The sequence below is a fragment of the Cervus canadensis genome, chromosome 26, assembly GCF_019320065.1.
Source record: "Cervus canadensis isolate Bull #8, Minnesota chromosome 26, ASM1932006v1, whole genome shotgun sequence".
NCBI classification, from domain to species: domain Eukaryota; kingdom Metazoa; phylum Chordata; class Mammalia; order Artiodactyla; family Cervidae; genus Cervus; species Cervus canadensis.
This window is the reverse complement of record NC_057411.1, coordinates 41,803,803-41,827,593: the sequence shown is the minus strand read 5'-3', so window position 1 is coordinate 41,827,593 and position 23,791 is coordinate 41,803,803. Positions and strand designations below refer to the sequence as shown.

The 23,791-nt window shown below is 41.1% G+C and overlaps 1 protein-coding gene across 1 annotated transcript in view; it reads left to right on the top strand.

Moving 5' to 3' along the window:
- The window catches only part of CLNK (cytokine dependent hematopoietic cell linker), a 198,570-nt gene that overhangs the window by 15,108 nt on the left and 159,671 nt on the right, over positions 1 to 23,791 (top strand). The window contains exon 2 of the mRNA XM_043448457.1: positions 1,000 to 1,052. Coding sequence (XP_043304392.1) covers positions 1,000 to 1,052 — 53 coding nt within the window. The remainder of the gene's footprint in view (positions 1 to 999; positions 1,053 to 23,791) is intronic.

Below are 23,791 nucleotides of genomic sequence, written 5' to 3'. Positions count from 1 at the left end.
CCAGGAGGCTGATGGATAGAAGTCATACCAATGGTTCCTTACACTTGGCTTCCTGTTAAGTTTGGTCAGTGGAAGAGATTCGGGGCAGGAGACCCATGAGATGTAGATTTTTATTCCACCCACCGCAGCTCAATCTCTGCGAGTCCCTCACCTGAAAGCCACAGCTCTTTTCCCATCAGCCCTGCTTCTGGATCTCCATGACCACTGGCTCCCTTGACCCTTCTTGGCACACACACGCAGTCACAGCCCCTCAGGTCCTTCATGGTCCTTTGGGATCCCCTACACCCTGCCCACACCTTTTAAACCGTCTCTTTATTAAACTGTTCTCAAATTACCCAATTTGAGGGTGCCATCTGTTTCTTGCTGGAACCGCAACTGATCCCATGGGTAATATCCTTTATACCTCCCAGCGTCTCTGTGCAGCTAAATGGGGATCATGGATGTAAAGTCCTTATTGAATACTCTCAGGGTCTCTGCTGCTGATTTATATGGTAAGCGGGACTAATGATCTCTCCAACGCAAGCAAATACAAGCCACAAATAAAATGTGGTGTCCTACCTGAAGCAGTATATAAATGTAAATGTAACTCCCAATAAATATTTCATGGCGAAGTCACACTCTGAAAGGAAAAGCATCCTTTTTCTGCACGCACATGGGCTCTCCAGAGCAGAGCTCGGGCTAATGCGCCCTGGGTGCCCAGGGGAAACACACAATGGCACGTCAGGGAAAACCAGGCTTGCTCGGGATAGGTTTGCCCAGCTCCCCGGGGGGCAGATTGGATGAATGCTGACAGAAAGAGGACAGCATGTCAGGGAAGACGTCCTCTCCCCCATCCCCTCCTGAAATAAACCAATTATCAACCTGGATTGATTCTCTCTCTGTCGTTTCCTCTAAGCTGCCACCTGTATCCCGTTTTAACAGGAAGCGACAGGAGCCTGTTCACTAGAATTAAAACATGATGGGGAAGGCCCAGTAATGAGCTTGCTTTTGTTTCCACAGGCTGAGTTGAAGATCCCTCTCCTTTGCCGGGTGCCAAGAAAGATGAACAGACCGTAAGTACTGCGAGGTCGCCATGAGCGAGCATCTCGCATCTCCTCCGTGGGGACGGGAGTAGGATGCTAGAGGAGAACCACGGGGAGGATGCAGTGTGCCCACGTGGAAAGGCCGTGTGTGAGGATGTGTGTGTGCTCAGTGATTTCTGCAGGAGGTTCCTTGTTCTCCCCCAGCACAGTCGGGGGTGTGGGGTTAGGCAGAGACTAGATACCCAGCATCGGGATGCCAGGAGGGCACCCAGAAATACCACCCATCCACCTCCCACCAGGGTGTGAAATGAGAATTGAGAGAACAGCAGTGCACACACTTATTCCCGCAGCAGAGAGCCTGGAATCCAACTTTCTGTCTGTGGAACACCCAGGGCGGGCGCTGCGGCTGGTTTAGGATACTGTCTAAATGTGTATCTGAATCAGCAAAAATTCCTCCCATTTCGGACGTCTGTGAGTATAGTAAAAAAGACAGCAGGCCTCCAAAGTGTAAGAAATATTTTTGATGAAAAACAAAAGGCCTTTAAATTGAGAAAATTGGGTGCCCTGATTTTAAGCGCAACCTACTTGTATATTTATGGGCTTTATTTTGCCATTTGGAGAGGCAGCACCGGTTTTCTCCTCTGTGTGAAAAGAGCAATCGTTGTGTGAGAAGCAGCAAGGATGACAGAGTCAGGCAGACCTGGTATCAACCCCTCGCCTTGCCCGCTGTTTTATAGCTGCACAATATTCATGAAGTTTCACCTGTTAATAACTCCCTGGATGCTAACCCTTCCTCTGGGAAGAAGGATCTGGCCTGGGGAGGAAGACTGCCCAGGGGTAGCCCATGGTATCCAGATGATGCCTGGGTATCACAGGTGGGCACTGGGCACGTGGTTGACATCAGGTGACACAGAAGCAAAGCCCAACAAGAGACTTAGGCCCCTGTTTGGGGGGCAAAGTGGGGTTACTGTGACAGTCTCAGCAATATTTGCTACCCGTTTCTATCTGGCTTTGAGGTCGTGAATCCCTCCCCTTTAGTCCTTGCTTCTGTTTCTCTCTGCAGTTCTGTCCTGTGCCAAGAATCTCCTTCCTCAGTAGGAGAGGTATCTCCGTTTCAATACTTGAGGTGGCTTTGTTTTTAGCCAGATCTTGGTCCCTCGGCAGTTGCTCTCATCAACCTTCCCAAAGGGTAGTTTTTTGAGTTCAGCTGTAGAGTCATATTGAATGTGAAGCTGCCAATACACAGACCAGAAAACAAATCAAATCATCATAACTTCATAATCATGAGTTTTCTCCTCTGAGGATGTTGAACCTGCATCTGTACTTCCGCAGGCTCCCCAGTTGATTTGTAGAGCCTCATTAAAGTCTCAGCAGCATCTGACTGTAGAGAGATGGTTCACAGAACTGTCTCCATCACAGTACCCTGCAGAGGCATCTCCAGTATTCGTCAACTCAGGGAAGGCAGTTACGTATCAGATGTTACATGAGTGTAAAATGGAAATTCTCTTCTCTCCCCCTCCACACACACACACACACACACACACAAATATACGCATTGTACATACACACAAGATTTTGTTCTGCTATGCCTTGGAGGGAGCATGCCTTCCTCTGTGAAAATCATTAACCCAGTTAGTTCAAGGCAGTAGATTTTAAATCTTACTGACCATTAGAATCATCAAGGAAGCTCCAAACAAAATTTCAGTGACTTTCCCCAGACCAAAGAAATCAGAATACCTGAACAGTGGGCTGTTCCATTAATGCACAGCTGAGTCTAACCTGCAGCTAAGCTTGCAAAATTCTGGTCTAAGATATCTTACAATTCCATAATCTAGAATTCTGATTTGCTAATGTGAAATTCGAAATGGCCTTTGTAACTACGGCTATTTACTCTGAGCCACTGGGCATTTTTACAGAGAAAGAATGAATAAACATAAATGAAAGGATGATATAGAAACAGATTATATATTTACGCACCTGCACACACATATGGGTACACACACAGTGCAAATATATGCACACGTTTTCCCCTTCAAATAGATCATCTGGGTCAAAAGCATTTACTGTACTCGCTTTTTATTGCTTATTTCACTTAACATAATCTCTTCAAGCATCATCCATCTAGTGTCAGTTTCTTTCCCTTTTTTAAAATTCTTTCAGTGAGTTTATTTATTTTTTTGGCTCATTTGTTTTTGAGAAGTATAGAACAAAATACAATTATTGGAGGACAACTGCTCTACAATATTGTGTTGGCCTCTGCCACACATCAACACGAGTCAGCCGCAGGTATACATACGCCCCCTCCCTCCTGAACCCTTCTCCCATCCTCCCCACCATCCCACCCCCCAGGTTGTCACAGCACACTGGGCTGAGCTCCTTGGAGAAGGTAGAACGGCCATTGCCAGTGACCGGGGAAGAGCAAATATGTAGCTGTTTAATGTATATAGAGTTTCCTTCAGCAAAATGAAGTGAAAATGTGAAGTTCGGTTGCACAATAAAGTGAATATACTTACCACGACTAGACCGTATACTTAAAATGGTTGAGATGGTAAATTTAAGCTTCATATTGCTTTTCTGCTATTTAACATGAGGTTCCTTTGGGAGGGACATGTACACTCTGCTGTATTTAAAATGGGCAATCTGCTATTTGGCACAGGGAACTCCAATCAGTGCTGGGTGGCAGTTTGGATGAGTAGTTTGTGGGAGAGAGGTTACATGTGTATCTATGGCTGAGTCACTTCACTGCTCACCTGAAACTATCACAACATTGCTAATCAGCTGTACTCCAATATAAAATTAAAAGTTAAAAAAAAAATTTGCTGAATAGTATACACTATGCTGGGCACTGAGCTAGGCACCTCCCTTATGAAGATGAATAAGGTCTAGCCCCTGCCCGCAAGAGCATTAGCAGTACATTAAGCAAAGCATTTTAGTATTAGGTTGAAAGTGATGGGAAAGCTCCACAAATGCTACAGAGTCCAGCTGTCCTGATTCAAAATTGCTGCTGAAATTAGCAAGCTATTCTACATTTACTGTCTCTGCAACTGGCCTCCTTAGTTATCAATCAAGCTACATAAAGCCTCGTTCCTTGGAGCAAACCGGTGGAGTTAGAGTAACTGACCACACCAGTCCGCTGCTCATGACACCCTTGGGGCTGGACACAGGAATCTCCGATCTGGTTTCCAGTATCTCTCCGTCATCCTGGACAGAACAGATAAGAACTGGTGCTGCGGCTCTGGGTTGTCTGGAAGAGACCATTAGAATGATCGCTTCCAGGACTTTCCAGTAAGAAAATGCCCTCCCTGGCTCAGCTCCTTTGGGAACTCAGACATTCAGATCAGGGACTGATGAGGGAATAAGCACCCCCAATGTGTCCCCTTTGAAATGAGCTGAGTAAACTCACTTTGATCACCCTTAAAATGATTCCTAGTTCCCTTGGAAATTTCAGAAAATATACAAATGTACCAACAGGGAAACAAAAATCACCAATTATCCTAGGACCCAGAAATAATCGTGTTTTGTTACCAATCCTTCTCATTGTTCTATGTCTTGTGTAATATTTGGAAATTTCAGCTAGTCTACTTTTAAAACTTGTATTGTTTTCAGTTATTCATTCAATAATACTGTTTTATGTTATAATCATTGTCCAACGTTAGTAAGTCCTCTTCAAAAACAGAGTGTTTTAAGGCTTGTGTTGAAAATGCACAGTCCCGTAGCCATAATTCCAAAGTCAAGAGGCTTCCAAATATTGAAAATTTTGGTAAGTAGCATGAGAACAAAATTTGACCCTTGATGAGGTGAAGTTATGGATGTTCTTCATGTATCCCACTTAGTGTGAAAACCCATGCACTTCGTGTTTAATGACTACCTGTTGCTCCAGAGCTTACTGGAAATATTACATAGTATTCAGTACATGCACAATACTACTTTTCTAAATTCCAAAATATCTTGAATTGCTAGCCCTAAGAAATTTAGAAAGCAAATGGTGCATCTGTATTTTATCTGGTGGTTTGTTTTATCTTGACCTTGGCTTTGGACATATCACTGGTTACCTATAAAGTTTTATGAGGCAGTTTTATTGCTGAGATCTAACTTAATATTTTATACTCTAGGAGTAATAGCCTGTTTCACTATGGTCCCCAGCATGCGACATTGGGTGTCTTATCACAGGTAATACAATTATTCTGTGATAGTCTAGTATTACATAAGAATACAGGCTCAATCAAATCATCTAACAAAACTTACTATTTTTTTTTTCTTGCTTTAGGGAACTTGTCTCTCATGTCTATTTTGGAGTGAGTTTTGATGGCTAAAAAATTTTTGTCTCTAAAAGAGAGAATCTTAATGGTATGGAATTCAAGCTTCCACATTTGGTTTTAAGCCCATTAGTAATAGCTCTAAGAGATAGAATTAAGACTCTCCTTTTTTCTTCAGCATGTACACATAATCTTTATTAGAACCTGTGAAAAGTGAAAGTGTTAGTCACTCAGTTGTGTCCAACTCTTTGCCACCCCATGGAGTGTAGCCTGCCAGGCTCCTCTGTCTATGGGATTTCCCAAGGAAGAATACTGGAGTGGGTTGCCATGCCCTCCTCCAGGGAATCTTTCCAACCCAGGGATCGAACCCAGGTCTCCCACATCACAGGCAGATTCTTTACCAACTGAGCCACCAGGGAAGTCCAGTTATGAACATGAAAGGGTAGAAAGGAAAATTCCTACAGGCCAGTAGGGCCTACAGGCCAGGCACCCTACTAGTCAATCTGCAGGAGGATCTCTGCCATGCTGACTGGCTTCAGCCCTAAAACACGCTTCCCGTATCACCACATAAGACCTGCCACCTTGGATAATGGCCCAGTTTGGAGTCAGTTAAAGCCACATCTCTCTGACTCCAAAGTCCATGATCTTTGTGCCAAATTGAACTGCTACACAATGATTAGGAAAGTAATCCTGTGTATATCTCACCAAGGACGCATTCCCAAACTGAATGACCTCTTTCCTTGAATGGGCATATCTTCTCTTTGAAAACTCTCCTGATGAAACTCTCTGCATCACTGGGTGGCAATAGATATCAGTTTCTCTCGAAAGGGTCCAGTTCAATGTCTAGTACACAGGAAGTCCCAATAACTAGCTCCCTCTATATGTATTGGATGTGGCATATCAGTTTTACGATAAAATGATAAAAAAAATCTTGTATAAACCCCAGGTCATTATTTCCCTCCCTGATACATGTGAACACCACTGCCTTTGACCTCAGGGAGCAACTGAGTTTTGATTTGCAGGAATTAATAAGTGTAAATCCCACTGAACCTTGGGGAAATGAGAAGCAGCAATTTGGGCATCCTGAGATCAGAGCCTTGCATCCAGCAGGGGAATCAATGTGGCCAGCTTCCCAGTTACTCAGTAGTAATTACGAACCAACTCTCGGGGCAACCAGGCTCGCCCACTGGTGCTATCAAAGCCATGGAGCTAGGATTCAGCTTCGTGGTTGGCTGGCAATTAAAAAGCTACAAGCTGTGAGAGAACATGGCTGAGATACAGGGTGAGGGTTTGACCGAGTCTGCAGACACGGCCAAAGACACCATCGCAAGAGTAGCAGGTGTGGTTAGTCCTGAGATGTATGAAGATGGGTGGTGATGGGGCAACAGAGGGGTAAAGATAGACTTTCTTCTCTCTTAATGGCAGAATTGCCAGCTGGGGATGGAACTACCTGACTGAACTCACCTACCACCACTTGGGAAGCTTCCTGCTGAACAAACTTAGTCTCCTGCTAACTAGCCACAAGGCTGGACTTTTCTTAGTATGGGTGGCCTTTAAAAACATCACCAAAAGTAAAGAAGGTTGTGACTTATTTTCATCTTTGAGTTTATTGTTATCGTTCAAGTAATATATATTCACAGCTAAATACAAAATATATTTACATAAAGAAAAATGCCACTGATCAAGCCTCTGAAAAGGAGTCAACACTACTGGATTTTTGCTTTATGGCTTTTTCATACAACTATGCATCCTATTTTATTTTTTTAACTTGAATGTATTATAAATATTTTCAAATGTTACTAAAGTCATTTTCATAGCCATAGAACCTTCCATCATTTAAGCAGCTCATATTTTACCTTCTTCCACTGCTAGAAAATAACACAAACCACAGACAAATTTGACAAACTCTATTCATCTAGCCATGTCCAAATGTTAAAATGCTGTTTCATTACCTGCGATGAGCAAATCCAGCACACCCAGGGAAACTTACGAGTCTGGCCAGTGTCTGGAGAAACTGATCCCCAATGATAGCTTATAATGATCACACAGTATTTTATTATATAAAGGTGCAGAGAAATCAGAGATATGGTTTTTCTGGTATATCTTTATGGTTGGATACTCCATAAAAATCAAGTTACCAGTTGCTTGCATTTCTCCTTTACACACACCTGACACCTAAAATGAGCTGAGAGACAGCTAAGCAACAATGTATATGCAATAGGTGTAGCACCGTGTCTGGCACAGGGGGAGCATGCAATAGATATTGTAGCAGATGGTACTTTCTAAACATGGCAGCAATAACATCTCCCACCCTACCTACTCTAATGCAAGGTAACCAGGACACTCCCTATTCAGAAGTCAATCAATTTCTCCACTTCCCTTAGCGTGTGAGGGCCTGTGGCAGTGTTGACCAATGGCATATGGCAGAAGGGACGCTGCCCAGTCTGGGAAGAGGCTTTAACAGCCACGCAACTCTGCTTTCTCCCTTTGAAGACCACTTCCACCTGTCACATGCTATGACCGTCAGGCTGCGAGGAGCTCCGATCTGTGGAGAAGCCCTGGGGAGAGAGATCCCATGGAGAAGCAAGGGGCTGAGGGTCACTGGGCGCTAGGCTGAAGATCAGGAAGCCTTCTTGGGCATTCAGCTTGGTCCAGTTTTGAAATAACTCTCTGAATGTAACAGCATAATAGAACCTGAGAGGAACCCATCCAGCTAAAAACCAAGAGAGAAAAAAAATAAATTGTTTCTAAGGCGCTGTTTTGGAGGAGGGTCCTAGGTAGCCAGAAGTGACTAAGACAGATATTGGCCTTTTTATTTATATATTTTTATTTATGTTTGGCTACTCAGGTTCTTCTTTACTATGCACTGGCTTTCTCTAGTTGTGGCAAGCAGGGGTACTCTTCATTGTGATCACTGTGATGCTCGGGCTCTAGGGCATGGGCTCAGTAGTTGTGGCACATGGGCTTCGTTGCCCTGTGGTATATGGGATCTTCCTGAACCAGGGATCGAACCCATATGCCTTGCATTAGAAAACAGATTCTTGACCACTGGACCACCAGGAAAGTCCTTTGTCTGATATTTTTATCATCATTGCAGTTATTACCACAAGCTAGACTCTTTGCTGTTAGATATTCAGGATTCAACTCAGATATTTGTAGGACTTGGAAAAACTTCCATTCCAGAGGAGAATGACAGTAAATAAACAACTCCTTGCGGGCGAGCAGAGGGCTAGTAAGGAGTTCTTTGTTCCACGTGTGTGCAAATTTCTAAGGGTGCACAGAAGAGGTGCTGGTTATTCTGGAAGAGAGCAAATCTTGGGAAAGGGTATGGTGGTATTAGAAAAGACATCCTCATAGGAGGTGACGGTTGAGCTGAGCTACCAGAATGATGGAAAGTTACCGAGTAGCCAGTGGAAGACGAGTAGGGATAGACTTTCTTAAGAAATCACTGCAGCTGGAAAAGCTCAATCAGGATTTAATATAAAGGATAGTGTTACATTGACTGATAATTTGAATTTTGTTGCTTCAAAATTGAATCTAAGTAATTGGAGAGAGAATTTCTTGACAATTTATGATGGCTGGTAGAATTCTAGTTCCCATATCTCTTTAACAATGGGAAACGAAGGCCCTTAAATCCATAACCAGAAGGAGGATAAAGGCCTGAATCTCAGTTGCAATGCTTAAAATCTCATGTTGGAAGGATGGATGTTTGCTGCCATACCCTGTTCTTTGTAAATAGGCTGCAATTAGAGCATTTGTCCTACCATTTGGTGCCATTGTTGTTTATTTAAACAAAAATGCTTAGAGTAATGAAAATTCTACAGCCAGGTCAGTTCCTAAGGATTCTATCAGCAAAGATACAAGAAACTTCTTGAGGAAGAAACAGGAAGACTTCTGCCATTTCGGCAAGGCATTCTCTTCCTTTATTATCTGCAATTGCTTTAAATATTGAATAGGAACAAAAGAATAGCCATAAAATATGCATGAGGTATAAAGAATAATAAAACAGTCGATATGTGCACTCGTTCTCAATTTTTTTAAATTACTATTATTTTTGCGGTTTTTATTCACTTTTTTGTGATCACAACTCCTTACCTCCACCCCCTCACACACTGGGGAGCAACTGTCCTGAATTTTGTGTTAATCATTCACTCACTTTTATTTTTAATTTTACAATATATGGCTATATCATTAACAATAATTTGGTTTTGCTTGTTTTTGAACTTCAGATCAAAAAAATCATACCACAGGGTCTATTGTGCACAGTCACCCTGTGACTGCCTGGTTTTTAATAACTGTTTCCTTTGGTTCCATTATGAGGTCTTGAAAGTTAAAGCAAATGTCCCTCAGTCGTGTCCGACTCTTTTGAGATCTTGAGTGTTAGTAAACATTCCTGTGTCTGTTTTCTCAACTGCAAAATGAAGATAATAGCAGTGCTTTCTTTGTAGTGGTCTTGTGACCAGTAAATGAGCTGATTGATATAATAAGACATTTACACATAAATGGAACATAATCTGGGTTCTGTACATAATAGTCATCATCATTCTACAATCTGTTTTATGACTATCCCAGCTTACATTTCAGAGATAATCCCTTGCTATTGTGGATAATCATAATTCCTTCAGGTTCATGCCTATGTAAGATTTTTTTATGTGCATATAATACTATTTATTGCTGTCCAATCAATAGACATTTGGATTGTTTTCCAGATTTTGCTTTTGTCAGTGCTGCTAAGAACACTCTTACTTGTGTCTTGGAGTATATACTCAAGAGTATCTGTATATAAGGGCCCCTAACAGCTCAGCAGGTGAAGAATCTGCCTGCGATGCAGGAGACACAAGAGACACAGGTTCACTCCCTGGGTCTGCAGGATGCCCTGGAGAAGGAAATGGCAACCCGCTTCAGTATTCTTGCCTGGGAAATCCTCCATGGACAGAGGAGCCTGACAGGCTAAGGTTCATGGGGTGGCAAAGACTCGAACATGACTGAGCAAATAAGCACACACACATCTGTATACAAAGGTATGTTCTCAGGATGGAAATTTCTGGATCACAAGGTATGCACAGCTCTAAATTCCAACAGGTCATGCCACCGTTTCCAAAGTCAGCAGGCCAGTTTGCACTTCCACAAGCGTGTGTACGTGGCCTGTTGGCTATGCCCTCTCATTAATCGTCCATACTAGCAGTTCTCTTGTTCACCGAACTGATAGGTGGTTTTAATTTGCCTTTTGTTGACCACAGATATGGTTAAACATCATTTCAGATACTTATTAGACATTATGCTTTTCTTGTTTGCCCAAAGTACTAGTTGAAATTGCTTGCTCACTCCTCCGTCAGGTTTTCTGTCTTTTTCATATTGAGTCATGTGAGTTATTTCTTTATTCTGTACACTTATCCCAGTTTGTGCCTTAAGTTTCATTCTCTTTTGATGTTTTCTTTTGCATAATTTTGAAGCAGCCAAGAATCATCAGCTTTTCTTTTTTATTCAATTTTAGTATTGTTTGAAAAAACTTTTCTTATCTGAGATCAGTAAAGAAGTTCCCTAGATTGAATTCCAAAATCATAAAATTTGCTTTTAATCAGCCTGCGATTGATTACTTTGAGTGTAACATGAAATCCTAGAGGAAATCAACCCTGAATATACACTGAAAGGACTGAAGCTGAAGCTGAAACTCCAATACTTTGGTCACCTGATGCAAAGAGCTGACTCAGTGGGAAAGACCCTGGTCCTGGGAAAGGCTGAAGGCAAAAGGAGAAGGGGACAGTGGAGGTTGAGATGGTTCGGTAGCATTTTCAGCTCAACGGACATGAATCTGAGCAAACTGCAGGAGATAGCGAAGGACAGGAGAGCTTGGTGGGCTGCAGCCTGTGAGGTTGCAAAGAGTCAGACACGACTTAGTGATTGAACAACAAAGTGAAGAAGGGGAGAATTGTTTTTCATACAGATAACTTACTCAGCAACATATAATTAAAAAAAAAAAAAAGCCTACCTACCCCTTCTACACGTATTTGCAACATCGTAACCAAATTTTCTTATACAGGTGGATCATTTTCTGGCCATTCTCTACTGTGCCACCTTTCCCCATGTCAATGACACAAGTTCTAATTACTGTAACTTTGTAGTAATTCATGGTATCTAGAAATCTGCAAACCCCAGTTTGCACTTTATCAATGAATTGGTTCTTGAATATTTATTCTTTCAGTTCAGTTCAGTTCAGTCGCTCAGTCATGTCCAACTCTTCGTGACCCCATGGACCACAGCATGGCAGGCCTCCCTGTCCATCACCAACTCCCGGAGTTTACTCAAACTCATCTCCATCGAGTCATTGATGTCATCCAACCATCTCATCCTCTGTCATCCCCTTCTTGTCCTACCTTCAATCTTTCCCAGCATCAGTGTCTTTTCCATTGAGTCAACTCTTCGCATGAGGTGGCCAAAGTATTGGAGCTTCAACATCAGTCCTTCCAGTGAACACCCAGGACTGATCTGCTTTAGGATGGACTGATTAGATCTCCTTGCAGTCCAAGGGACTCTCAAGAGTCTTCTCCAACACCACAGTTCAAAAGCATCAATTCTGTGGCGCTCAGCTTTCTTTATAGTCTGACTCTCACATCAGTACATGACTGCTGGAAAAACCATAGCCTTGACAAGATGGCCCTTTGTTGGCAAATTAATGTCTCTGATTTTTAATATGATGTCTAGGTTGGTCATAGCTTGTCTTCCATGGAGCAAGCATCTTTTAATTTAACGACTGCAATCACCATCTGCAGTGATTTTGGAGCCCAGAAAAATAAAGTCTGTCACTGTTTCCATTGTTTCCCCATCTATTTGCCATGAAGTGATGGGACCAGATGCCATGATCTTAGTTTTTTGAATGTTGAGTTTTAAGCCAACTTTTTCACTCTCCTCTTTCACTTTCATCAAGAGTCTCTTTAGTTCTTCTTCGCTTTCTGCCATAAGGGTATTGTCATCTGCATATCTGAGGTTATTGATATTTCTCCCGGCAATCTTGATTCCAGCTTGTGCTTCATCCAGCCCAGCATTTTGCATGATGCACTCTGTATATAAGGTAAATAAGCAGGGTAACCATATACAGCCTTGACGTACTCCTTTCCCAATTTGGAACCAGTCTGTTGTTCCATGTTCAGTTCTAACTGTTGCTTCTTGACCTGCATACAGATTCCTCAGGAGGCAAGTAAGGTGGTCTGGTATCCCCATCTCTTGAAGAATTTTCCATAGTTTGTTGTGATCCACACAGTCAAAGGCTTTGGCATAGTCAATAAAGCTGAAGTAAATGTTTTGTGATTTGCTTGATCTAATAAAATTAAATTGACTTTAAATAAAGAATGTAACCAATTTATAATTTGTATAATTTCTGAATTTATTTGTACATTTTATATTGTATTTCCATTTACCTGTCCTTTTTTCTTTGTTTTTTGCTCTCTTTTGAGTCTTCAGTTTTTCTTTTTCTGGTTTTATATGCACATGTGCATGCACGTGTGTATATATTTTTTCTCACTCCATTATGCCTCTACTAGTTTATTAGATATGACTTATAATTCTCTTTCTGTGATCTCCTTAGATATTTTTAATATATAGTTAAATTACAAATATCTAAGGAACTTCCCGGATGGCTCAGCTGGTAATGAATCTGCCTGCAATGCAAGAGACCTCGGTTCAATCCTTGAGTCAGGAAGATGATCTGGAGGAAGAAATGGCTCAGATGGACATGACTGAGCAACTAACACTCATTTTCAAGGTTATTTAACCATCTTTTAGAATAATATATGCATTTTCCAATACTTTATTTCTAATCATCCATTCACAATTTATATGCTACTGCAGTCATGTATTTTAATTCTATATTATTTGTTAACCCCTTGAAACCATTCAGTTCAGTTAAGTTGCTCAGTCGTGTCCGACTCTTTGCGACCCCATGGACTGCAGCACGCCAGGCCTCCCTGTCCATCACCAACTCCCGAAGCTTACTCAGACTCATGTCCAATGAGTCGGTGATGCCATCCAACCATCTCATCCTCCGTTGTCCCCTTCTTCTCCTGCTTTCAATCTTTCCCAGCATCAGGGACTTTTCCAATGAGTCGGTCCTTAAGACTGTAGTATTGTTTTAAACAGTCCATGCTTTAGAATATTTATCCAAATATTTAACACAATATTTGGTCATTTTTTTCTTTTTATTTCTCAAACATTCTTGTGAAGATCACTTCCTCTTAGTAGAGCACAATTTGGAATTTTCTTTAATGTCAAGGCCCCTAATAAGAATATTAAAATGTCTTTACTTTTCCCTCATTCTTAAAATGATATCTTCATTGGACAAAAATTCCAGATTGACAGTTATTTTCCCTCTGAACTATAAAGTTATTTTTCTACACTCTGCTTCCAACCACTGCTGTGACTGAAAAATTAATTATCAGTATAATTGTCACTTTTTTGGAGGTAATATTTCTTTTCCATCTGGATGCTTCGAGGGTCTTCTCTTTGTCTTTGGTTTTCTGCAGTTTCACTATGATGAACCCAGTGAAACTTATTTATTTGTCTCATTTTGGACACACTAATTGTGTGTCCCATGGACAGAGGAGCCTGGTGGGTTTGCGAAGAGTCAGACACGACTGAGCGACTACCAGTAGCACTTATATGGGGGCAGGGTTTGCTACTAGTCCCAGAGCACAGAATATCTTCAATTCTCAATGTTTCAAATTCTCTGTGTTCTATGAGGCCGTAAAAATCAAAACCCATCCCCCCAACCCCGTTTTAGCAATACCATCAAGGAGAGGGCTGTTCTCAGTGTTCTGTTTCCATCTCTGAGTTCTCACTTCATTTAAATCTGGGCTCTCTCAGAGCAGTTCTTTCTGTTGCCAGCAATCAATTGCCAAAAAAAAAAAATTTTTTTTAACTATTTTCCTAGGAAGTTTTAGTCAGAGTATCTTGTTCATTATGCCACAAGAAATAAATTTCTTCCTTTCATCCTATGGTATTCAATGTTTTAATTACATTTTGGTAAATTTTTAATTAAAAATAGAATAAAAGAATTTCCATGTTTTCAGTTTGATCAATGATGCTCTTATTTTTATATAAAGTAACACATCCATGGGATTGATGTGTTCTTTACTCAATATGATTCATCACAGCTTTGCAAATGCTCATTCAACGAACATGAATTAAGTTCTTACTACTTGTCAGACTTTGTGTCATTCATATTTGTATACAGCATCTCATTCCATGTACTCATCAGAGATAGAGGGTTCTAGGGCTGAATTATATATTAAAAAGGAGAAACAGTATCAGATAGAAGTCTGTGCAAAGCAATTATTGCTTGTTACGTGCCTATATTAATAGGTATATATATGTACTACCAGTTAATCCTTGTATGCATAAATGAGCAAACAAATAAACATAGCATTAAATAAATCCAAAATACATGAATGACCTTAATGCTGTGAAGGAAAGCTTGTGGAGCTTGGGCTCTAATACCAGCTTTGACAGTTCTTAAGACTAGAAGGCTGGACTGCTCAAGTCATTTCTCTGTCCCACAGTGCCCAAGATCAGTAGGAGATAATAATACTCCATCTAACGTAATAAAAGGCATCCCAAATGGCTCAAAGAATCTGCCTGCCAATGCAGGAGACCTGGGTTCGACCTCTGGGCCAGGAAGACACCCTGGAGAAGGAAATGGCAACCCACTCCAGTATTCTTGCCTGGAAAGTGCCAGGGACAGAGGAGCCTGGTGGGCTAGAGTCCATGGGGTCACAAAGAGTTGGACTTGATTTAGTGACTAAACAACAACAATGTAATAAAAAGAGGGATTAAATAAATAAAGTATGTAAAAACACCAGTACTAAGCATCTCTTTCCTCTTAGTCATCTTTGATAACTTATCAGTTGTGTGACCTTGGACAGGTTACTACCTCGGTTTCTTAACCTATGAAATGTAAATAATAATTAATATAATTATTTTATCATCAATATAATAATTATTATATTATTATTTTATTACATTGTCATGATTACTAGATGACTTAACATATGAGTGCCTAGAACATTATCTTGAACCTGGTTTAAACCTTCATAGATTTTAGCTATTCTCATCAGTTATGGTCTCAATTTAAGAGAAACTCTAAATTGTACTAGCTTTTTTAACATAGGAAATAGCATTTTAAAAAAATGTATTTCCTCTAATTGTAAAATAGGAACACATTCATATAACTCACAAAGATAAATCAGAAAGGCATTAAAAAAAAGTAAAAGCGGCCAAAAATGGCACTCCTGCTATAACATTTTAGATTTTAGATTCAGAAAATTCTGGAAGAATGTATACTAAAATATTGGTAGTGGTCTCTGCATGTGGGGGCACAGTGATTTTTAACTTTATGTAGTAGGTACATAATGTTGATATAAGTTTAACTCTAAGTATATTCAAGCAATATAGGCATATGTTGTTTAGTAGCTGTCGTATCCAACTTTTACAGGCTCCTCTGTCCGTGGGATTTCCCAGGCAAGAATACAGGAGTGGGTTGCCATTTCCTTCTCCAGGGTATCTTCCCCACCCAGGGATCGAACCCATGTCTCCAGCTTGGCAGGCAGATTCTTTACCACCAAGCCACCTGGAAGCCTATGTGCATATGTAGATATATCTAATTGTCTCTTTATAATTCAGTTACTGAAATAAGGCCAGTTAGCAGTGTCTAAATTAAGACTTTAATTGATTCAGTCCTCTATTCTTTTCTTTCTTCATCCATATGTTAATTCAATCCAGCATCTATATTCATCTGTGCATCCATTCATCCATTTATTTCCTATGTGCAAGGCTCTGTGCTGGCTGTTAGGGACAAGTAGAGGGAGATGTCTCAGTCCCACATTTAACAATCCAGCGAAGCCAATAGAACAATGAATCTGTAAGCAAGGAGTTTCTAAACAGTAACGTATATTACATGCCAGATGGAAGTGCAGGAACACAGAAGTAAGGGCACCTGCATCCACCCCAGAGGGGTAAGTGAGAGGTGCAGAGCTGCAGAGACTTCTGTGAAACTCAGAAAGTTTTCTTCAGAGCTTGTATTGAAGACAAGTCCCTGGTAGCGCAGCAGTAAACAATCCCCCTGCAATGCAGGAGACCTGGGTTTCAATCCCTGAGTTAGGGAAATACCCTGGAGGAGGAAATGGCCACCCACCCCAGGATTCTTGCCTGCAGAATTCCACAGACAGAAGAGCCTAGCGGGCTACTGTCCATGGTGTTACAAAGAGTCAGACAGGATAGATCGACTAACACTTTCACTTTCAGGAGTTTGCCAGGTACACACAAGAAATGCATTCCTTGGATGAGAATACTTAGTGATGTCTGGAAAACCTGCTTCCTTCCAAGCCAATGAAGACTGCTGGTTCTGTCCTCCCCGTAAGACCAAATCTCCCTTATTTGAGAGCTGAAAGTAAGGGCATTCAATCTAGTCGTTCAGTCATGTCCAACTCTTTGCAACCCCATGGACTGCAGCATGTCAGGCTAATCTGTCCATCATGAACTCCAGGAACCTGCTCAATCTCATTTCCCTCGAGTCAGTGATGCCATCCATCCATCTCATCCTCTGTTATCCACTTCTTCTCCTGCCTTCAATCTTTCCTAGCATCAGCATCTTTTCCAATGAGTCAGTTCTTGGAATCAGGTGGCCAATGTATTAGAGTTTCAGCTTCAGCATCCAATGAATATTCAGGACTTATTTCCTTTAGGATTTACTGGTTTGATCTCCTTGCAGTCCAAGGGACTCTCAAGAGTCTTCTTCAACACCACAGTTCAAAAGCATCGATTCTTCAGTGCTCAGCTTTCTTTATAGTCCAACTCTCACATCCATACATGACCACTGGAAAAACCATAGCTTTGACTAGACAGACCTTTGTTGGCATAATAGTGTCTCTGCTTTTTAATATGCTGTCTAGGCTGGTCATAGTTTTAATTATAAGGAGCAAGCACCTTTTAATTTCATGGCTGCAGTCACCATCTGCAGTGATTTTGGAGCCCCCAAAAATAAAGTCTGTCACTGTTTCCACTGTTTCCCTATCTATTTGCCATGAAGTGATGGGACCAGATGCCACGATCTTCATTTTTTGAATGCTGAGTTTTAAGCCATCTTTTTCACTCTCCTCTTTCACTTTCATCAAGAGGTTCTTTATTTCCTCTTCACTTTCTGCCATAAGGGTGGTGTCATCTTCGTATCTGAGGTTATTGATATTTCTCCCAGCAATCTTGATTCCAGCTTGTCTTCATCCAGCCTGGCATTTTGCATTATGTACTCTGCATATAAGTTAAATAAGCAGGGTGACAATATACAGCCGTGACATACTTCTTTCCTGATTTAGAACCAATTTGTTGTTCCATGTCCGGTTCTAACTGTTGCTTCTTCACCTGCTTACAGATTCCTCAGGAAGCTGGTAAGATGGTCAGGTATTCCCATCTCTTGAAGGATTTTCCACAGTTTGCTGTGATCTACACAGTTAAAAGCTTTGGCATAATCAATAAAGCAGAAATAGATGTTTTTTCTGGAATTCTCTTGCTTTTTCTATGATCCAACAGATTTTGGCAAATGATATCTGGTTCCTCTGCATTTTCTAAATCCAGCTTGAACATTTGGAATTTCACAGTTCATGTACTGTTGAAGTCTGGCTTGGAGAATTTTGAGCATTATTTTGCTAGCGTGTGAGATGAGTGCAATTGTGCGGTAGTTTGAGCATTCTTTGGCATTGCCTTCCTTTGGGATTGAAATGAAAACTGACCTTTTCCAGTCCTGTGGCCACTGCTGAGTTTTCCAAATTTGCTGGCATATTGAGTGCAGCACTTTCACAGCATCATCTTTTAAGATTTCAAGTAGCTCTACTGGAATTGCATCACCTTCACTAGCTTTGTTTGTAGTGATGCTTCCTAAGGCCTACTTGGCTTTGCATTTCAGGATGTCTGGCTCTGGGTGAGTGATCACACCATCGTGATTATCTGGGTCATGAAGAAATGGATTGGTGGTGGTGGTGGTGGTGGTTTAGTCGCTCAGTCGAGTCTGACTCATTGATACTCCTTGGACTGTACCCCACCAAGCTCTTCTGTCCATGGGATTTCTCAGGCAAGAATATTGGAATGGGTTGCTATTTCCTTTTCCAAGGGATCGTCCCCACTCAGGGATCAAACTTGTATCTCCTGCTGGGCATGCAGATTCTTTACCACGGAGCCTCCTGGGAAGCCATTAAATGGATTATTAGTAAGTAAAACTGAGTTTCTTTGTTTTCTCAAGCTTTGAGCACTAGGATTTAGGCTAGAACAAGGGGACAGCCATGGGCTCAGAACCAGAAAGCCTGAGCCTTCATCCCCTGTCTGCCATCCACAAGGTGTTTGAACCCAAGCAAGATCTTTATTCAATGAGTCCTGGATTTCCCTATCTAAAAAGAAATACAATAGAGTCAATTTTCTCCACCATCTTTCATTTGCTGGACGCTTAAAATGGCAGCATGTTTGATTGTGACAATAAATGACTATGGCTACAGTAAAAAGAGGTTATGCAAAAAGAGATTAAGCTTTGAAATCAACCAGACTACAGTCCCAATTTTTCCTCTGTCACTTGCTAGATAAGGGTTACATGATATAAAGTATGTAAAGCACCTGGGAAATGCCCATCATCAAATCCTCTTAGTTATTGGTTCTTTGAACTTGGAGTCATAAGACAGTAACACCTCCAGCATTTAGTGACATTTGGAGACTAAGATAAATTGCCCTGTTACCTCATCTATAAATAGAGATGTCTCACAAGATTTTGGCCCCATGATGTCACTTTAGGCAATATGTGGGGAAAGTCTTAATCAGTTCAATGGTACCGAAAGGATGTGACTACTCATTACATGGTAATTTGTACAACGAGATATATTGCTGAGAAGATTAGTAACACGGTGAGGGTCCTGTCCTACAGTACCAGAGTGAGAATGAGAAATGAAGCGTAATGACGTCTCTCCTGCTTTCTGATCTATGCAGAAGGTGAATTGCCAGAATCTAATGTACAGAAAGGGGTTTCCCAGATGACTCAGTGGTAAAGAATCCATCTGCCAATGAAGGAGATGTGGAATCGATTCCTGGGTTGGGAAGATACCCTGGAGGAGGAAATGGCAACCCACTCCACTGTTCTAGCCTGGGAAAGTCCATAGACAGAGGAGCCTGGCGGGGTACAGTCCATGGGGTCACAAACAGTCAGACACTTTAGTGACCAAAGGACAACAAAATACAGAGAAGTCACAGCAGAACAAGTGGATTCAGTGTAATTGGATGTAATGAAATGGACACTAATTTAGAATCCAGAGCCCAGATTTCTTTTTAGATTCTGACCCATGCTTACGTTTTGAAGGTCAGAGCAGGAGCCTCTTTGGACTGTGGAACAGATAACTTGTCTGTGTTTATCATTTTTAGGAAATTTAATTGTTATTTTGTACTGGAGAATAGTTGGTTTACAATGTTGCATTAGTTTCAGGTACACAGCTAGTGATTCATATACACACATCCATTCTTTTTCAGATTCCTTCCCCATACAGGTTACTACAGAATACTGAGTTCCCTGTGCTATACCATAGGTCCTTATTGTTTATCTGTCTTATATATGTGTGTGAGTCGCTCAGTCATATCCGACTCTTTGCGACCCCATGAACTATAGCCTGCCAGGCTCCTCCGCCCATGGGATTCTCCAGGCAAGAATACCGGAGTAGATTGCCATTCCCTCTCCAGTCTTATATATAATAGTGTATAGTTGTGAATCCCAAACTCCTAACTTATGCCTCTTTCCCATACTTCCCATTTGGTAACTACAACCTTGTTTTTAAAGTCTATGACTGTGTTTCTGTTTTGTAAATTCGTTCATTTGTATCTTTTTTTTTTTAGATTTCACATATAAAGTGATATAGTATGATATATTTCTTTCTATTTCAGATTTATTTCATCTATTATGATAATCTCTAGGTTCACCCATATTGCTGCAAATGGTGTTATTTCACTCTTTTCACAGTTGAGTAATATTGCATTGTATACACAAACCACATCTTTATCCATTCCTGTTAATGGACACATAGGCCTTGCCTATATGTAAATAGTGTGCTCATTACCATCACCTAGAAGAGTATCTTGTATGAGTCAATTGAATGCATAAATGAAGCCCTTTTTATAATTAATCTTCTTCGCTATGCAATGGAGATTATAATAGCTGTCAGTTAGAATTACTGGGATAACCAAAAGAGGTCTCGCCTAGGACACAGTAGGTGCTTGACATAGAGCACATCTCTCCCGCACTGATGAGAGGCTCTGTCCTATATTGTAGGAGGATTTATTTTTTCCCATTTATTTTTATTAGTTGGAGGCTAATTACTTTACAATATTGTAGTGGTTTTTGCCATACTTTGACATGAATCAGCCATGGATTTACATGTGTTCCCCATCCCGGTCCCCCCTCCCATCTCCCTCCCCACCCCATCCCTCTGGGTCTTCCCAGTGCACCAGCCCTGAGCACTTGTCTCATGCATCCAACCTGGGCTGGTGATCTGTTTCACCCTTGATAGTATACTTGTTTCAGTGCTGTTCTCTCTGAACATCCCACCCTCGCTTTCTCCCACAGAGTCTGAAAGTCTGTTCTGTACATCTATGCCTCTTTTTCTGTTTTGCATATAGGGTTATCGTTACCATCTTTTAAAATTCCATGTATATGCGTTAGTATACTGTATGGGTCTTTATCTTTCTGGCTTACTTCACTCTGTATAATGGGCTCCAGCTTCATCCATCTCATTAGAACTGATTCAAATGAATTATTTTTAATGGCTGAGTAATATTCCATGGTGTATATGTACCATAGCTTCCTTATCCATTCGTCTGCTGATAGGCATCTAGGTTGCTTCCATGTCCTGACTATTATAAACAGTGCTGTGATGAACATTGGGGTGCATGTGTCTCTTTCAGATCTGGTTTCCTCGGTGTGTATGCCCAGAAGTGGGATTGCTGGGTCATATGGCGGTTCTATTTCCAGATGTAGGAGGATTTAATATGGCCTTTTCCTACAAGTTCCACCAGAGATCTTGTAGTATGTCCATAAGTTAAGTGCCCTTACAACTTCCACAGGGCTCTGTCTTAAATTGCCTTCTTCATTGGAATTAATGATAAACAAAATAAAACAATAGTTTTATTAAAATAGTTTCTGGTAATAACACTCAAGATACAAAAAGGACAGATGTCTAACTATTCCCCATCTCTAAAAACATTCAAATTCATAATCCAGCATCTTAGAAGTCTCATATAAAATAATCAGATAAAAGAAAGGGATGGAAGATTTTGAAAGTTCCCTAATAAGCCTTAGATTATAACTGCAGTTGCTAAGTCCCCAGTTTTCTCCAGAGCTATAGAGGGAAACCATTGAGAAAAGGAACGATTTCTTGAAAGACAGCAAGTTTTTAGAAGTAAACTCAAGGTTAGTCTGGGATAAGCCATGTCTCCTGTGCATCATACGGAACTTGGACCCAGGTGAGAAGTGTGGCCTGATCCCTGGGCCAAGGACCTGACATGAATGAAAAGCCTGGGAGGTGGAGAAATGACAACACTGCACAGGAAATGTTGGGATCAAATGTATACAATGTTCAGTGATGGCAACTAAAAGACTGGAAAAAGCAGCCTGAAGATAGGGAGAAAGGTCCAGAAAGGCTGTGCTGAGAATATTTTCTTCAGTGCAGTCTTAACAATAAGAATCTTAGTTCAGCAAAGTTTTGCCAGAATCCATACTGCCAGATTCATAGTTTTGAAAATAATGCTGGGATTAACCAAGTTTCTATCACTACATCTGTATAAAGTGAATCCTAGTAGGCAAATATAAACAGATAGAAATAATGGTTTGAATGCTGGCCTGTTTGAGTTCCTGTAAGTCATAGAAAGTTTCATTTGCCCATGAAAACACTCAGAGTTTTACATACAAGAAAAAGAAAAGAGCAGGTAAGAGGAGACAGTCTGCCTCCATCCCATCAGCATGGCTCAGAGGAGACAAGAATTTGTTCAAAGTAGTGGGTCTAGAGAGCCACGTTTTTCTGCCAAGAAACACATGGCTTAGTTGCCCACTTCTGTCTCCTCCACTCCATCTTCCACAGGCCAGGTTCACTGGCGGTGAGAAATTTTGTCCTGACAAAATAGATTTGCCTGGGCTCATCTGCTCCAGAGCTGATAATATGTCCTAGAAACACATCACTGGGCCGTGTCATTTTGCACTTCAAGTCTTGGGTCTATTTCCAGAACTGAAACATAAGTGACATAGACTGTCTCTTCTTCCAAAGCTCTCTGGGTCTAAAAATAAATCTTAACCTTGCAAAGCTCAGTCTGTGATTCACTTCTGCTTTAGTTTTGTTTAAAAGAAGTATTAAAGTTAGCAGAACTGCCATCAGAATTTTAAAATTTCAAAATGGATATCTATAGATATAACCATAATACATGTGTTGGTATGCATACATGTGTGTGCGTGCACATGAGTGCCATTCCTAAATTACCAGTATGTACCTGATACAAGCATTATGTCATAGGATGATCCTAAAAATTATATGTGTTATTATATATTTGCCATCATTTCATGGCAAATAGAAAGGAAAAAAAGTGGAAATAGTGACATATTTTATTTCCTTGGGCTTCAAAACACTGCAGACAGTGATTGCAGCCATGAAATTAAAAGATGTTTGCTCCTTGGAAGGGAAGCTATGATAAATCTAGACAGTGCATTTAAAGGCAGAAATGTCACTTTAGTGATAAAGGTCCATATAGTCAAAGCTATGGTTTTTCCAGTAATCATGTATGGATGTGAGAGTTGGACCATAAAGAAGGCTCAATGCCAAAGAATTGATGATTTCGAACTGTGGTACTGGAGAAGACCCCTGAGAGTCCCTTGGACTGCAGGGAGGTCAAACCAGTCAATCCTAAAGGAAATCAACCCTGAAAATTCATTGGAAGGAATGATGCTAAAGCTAAAGTGACAACATTTTGGCCACCTGATAAAAAGAGCCCGACTCATTGGAAAAGACCCTGATGCTGGGGAAGATTGAAGGCACAAGGAGATGGGGACAACAGAGGATGATATGTTTGGATAGCATTACCAACTCAAGGGATCTGAGTTTGAGCAAATTCCGGGAGATAGTGAAAGACAGGGAAGCCTGGCATGCTGCAGTCCATGGGGTCACGAAAGTTGGGCATGACTCAGCCACTCAACAGCAGCAACAACACATGTATTATTGTCTTCAAACGTAAGCTGGACAAAGTACTGAGCTGTGGGCTTAGTTGCTCAGTCATGTCAGACTCTGCAACACCATGAACCCATCAGGCTCCTCTGTCCATGGGGATTCTCCAGGCAAGAATATTGGAGTGAATTGCCATGCCCTTCTCCAGGAGATCTTCCCAACCCAGGGATCGAATCCAGGTTTCCCGCATTGCAGGCAGATTCCCTACCATCTGAGCCACCAGCGAAGCCCAAGCTAGACA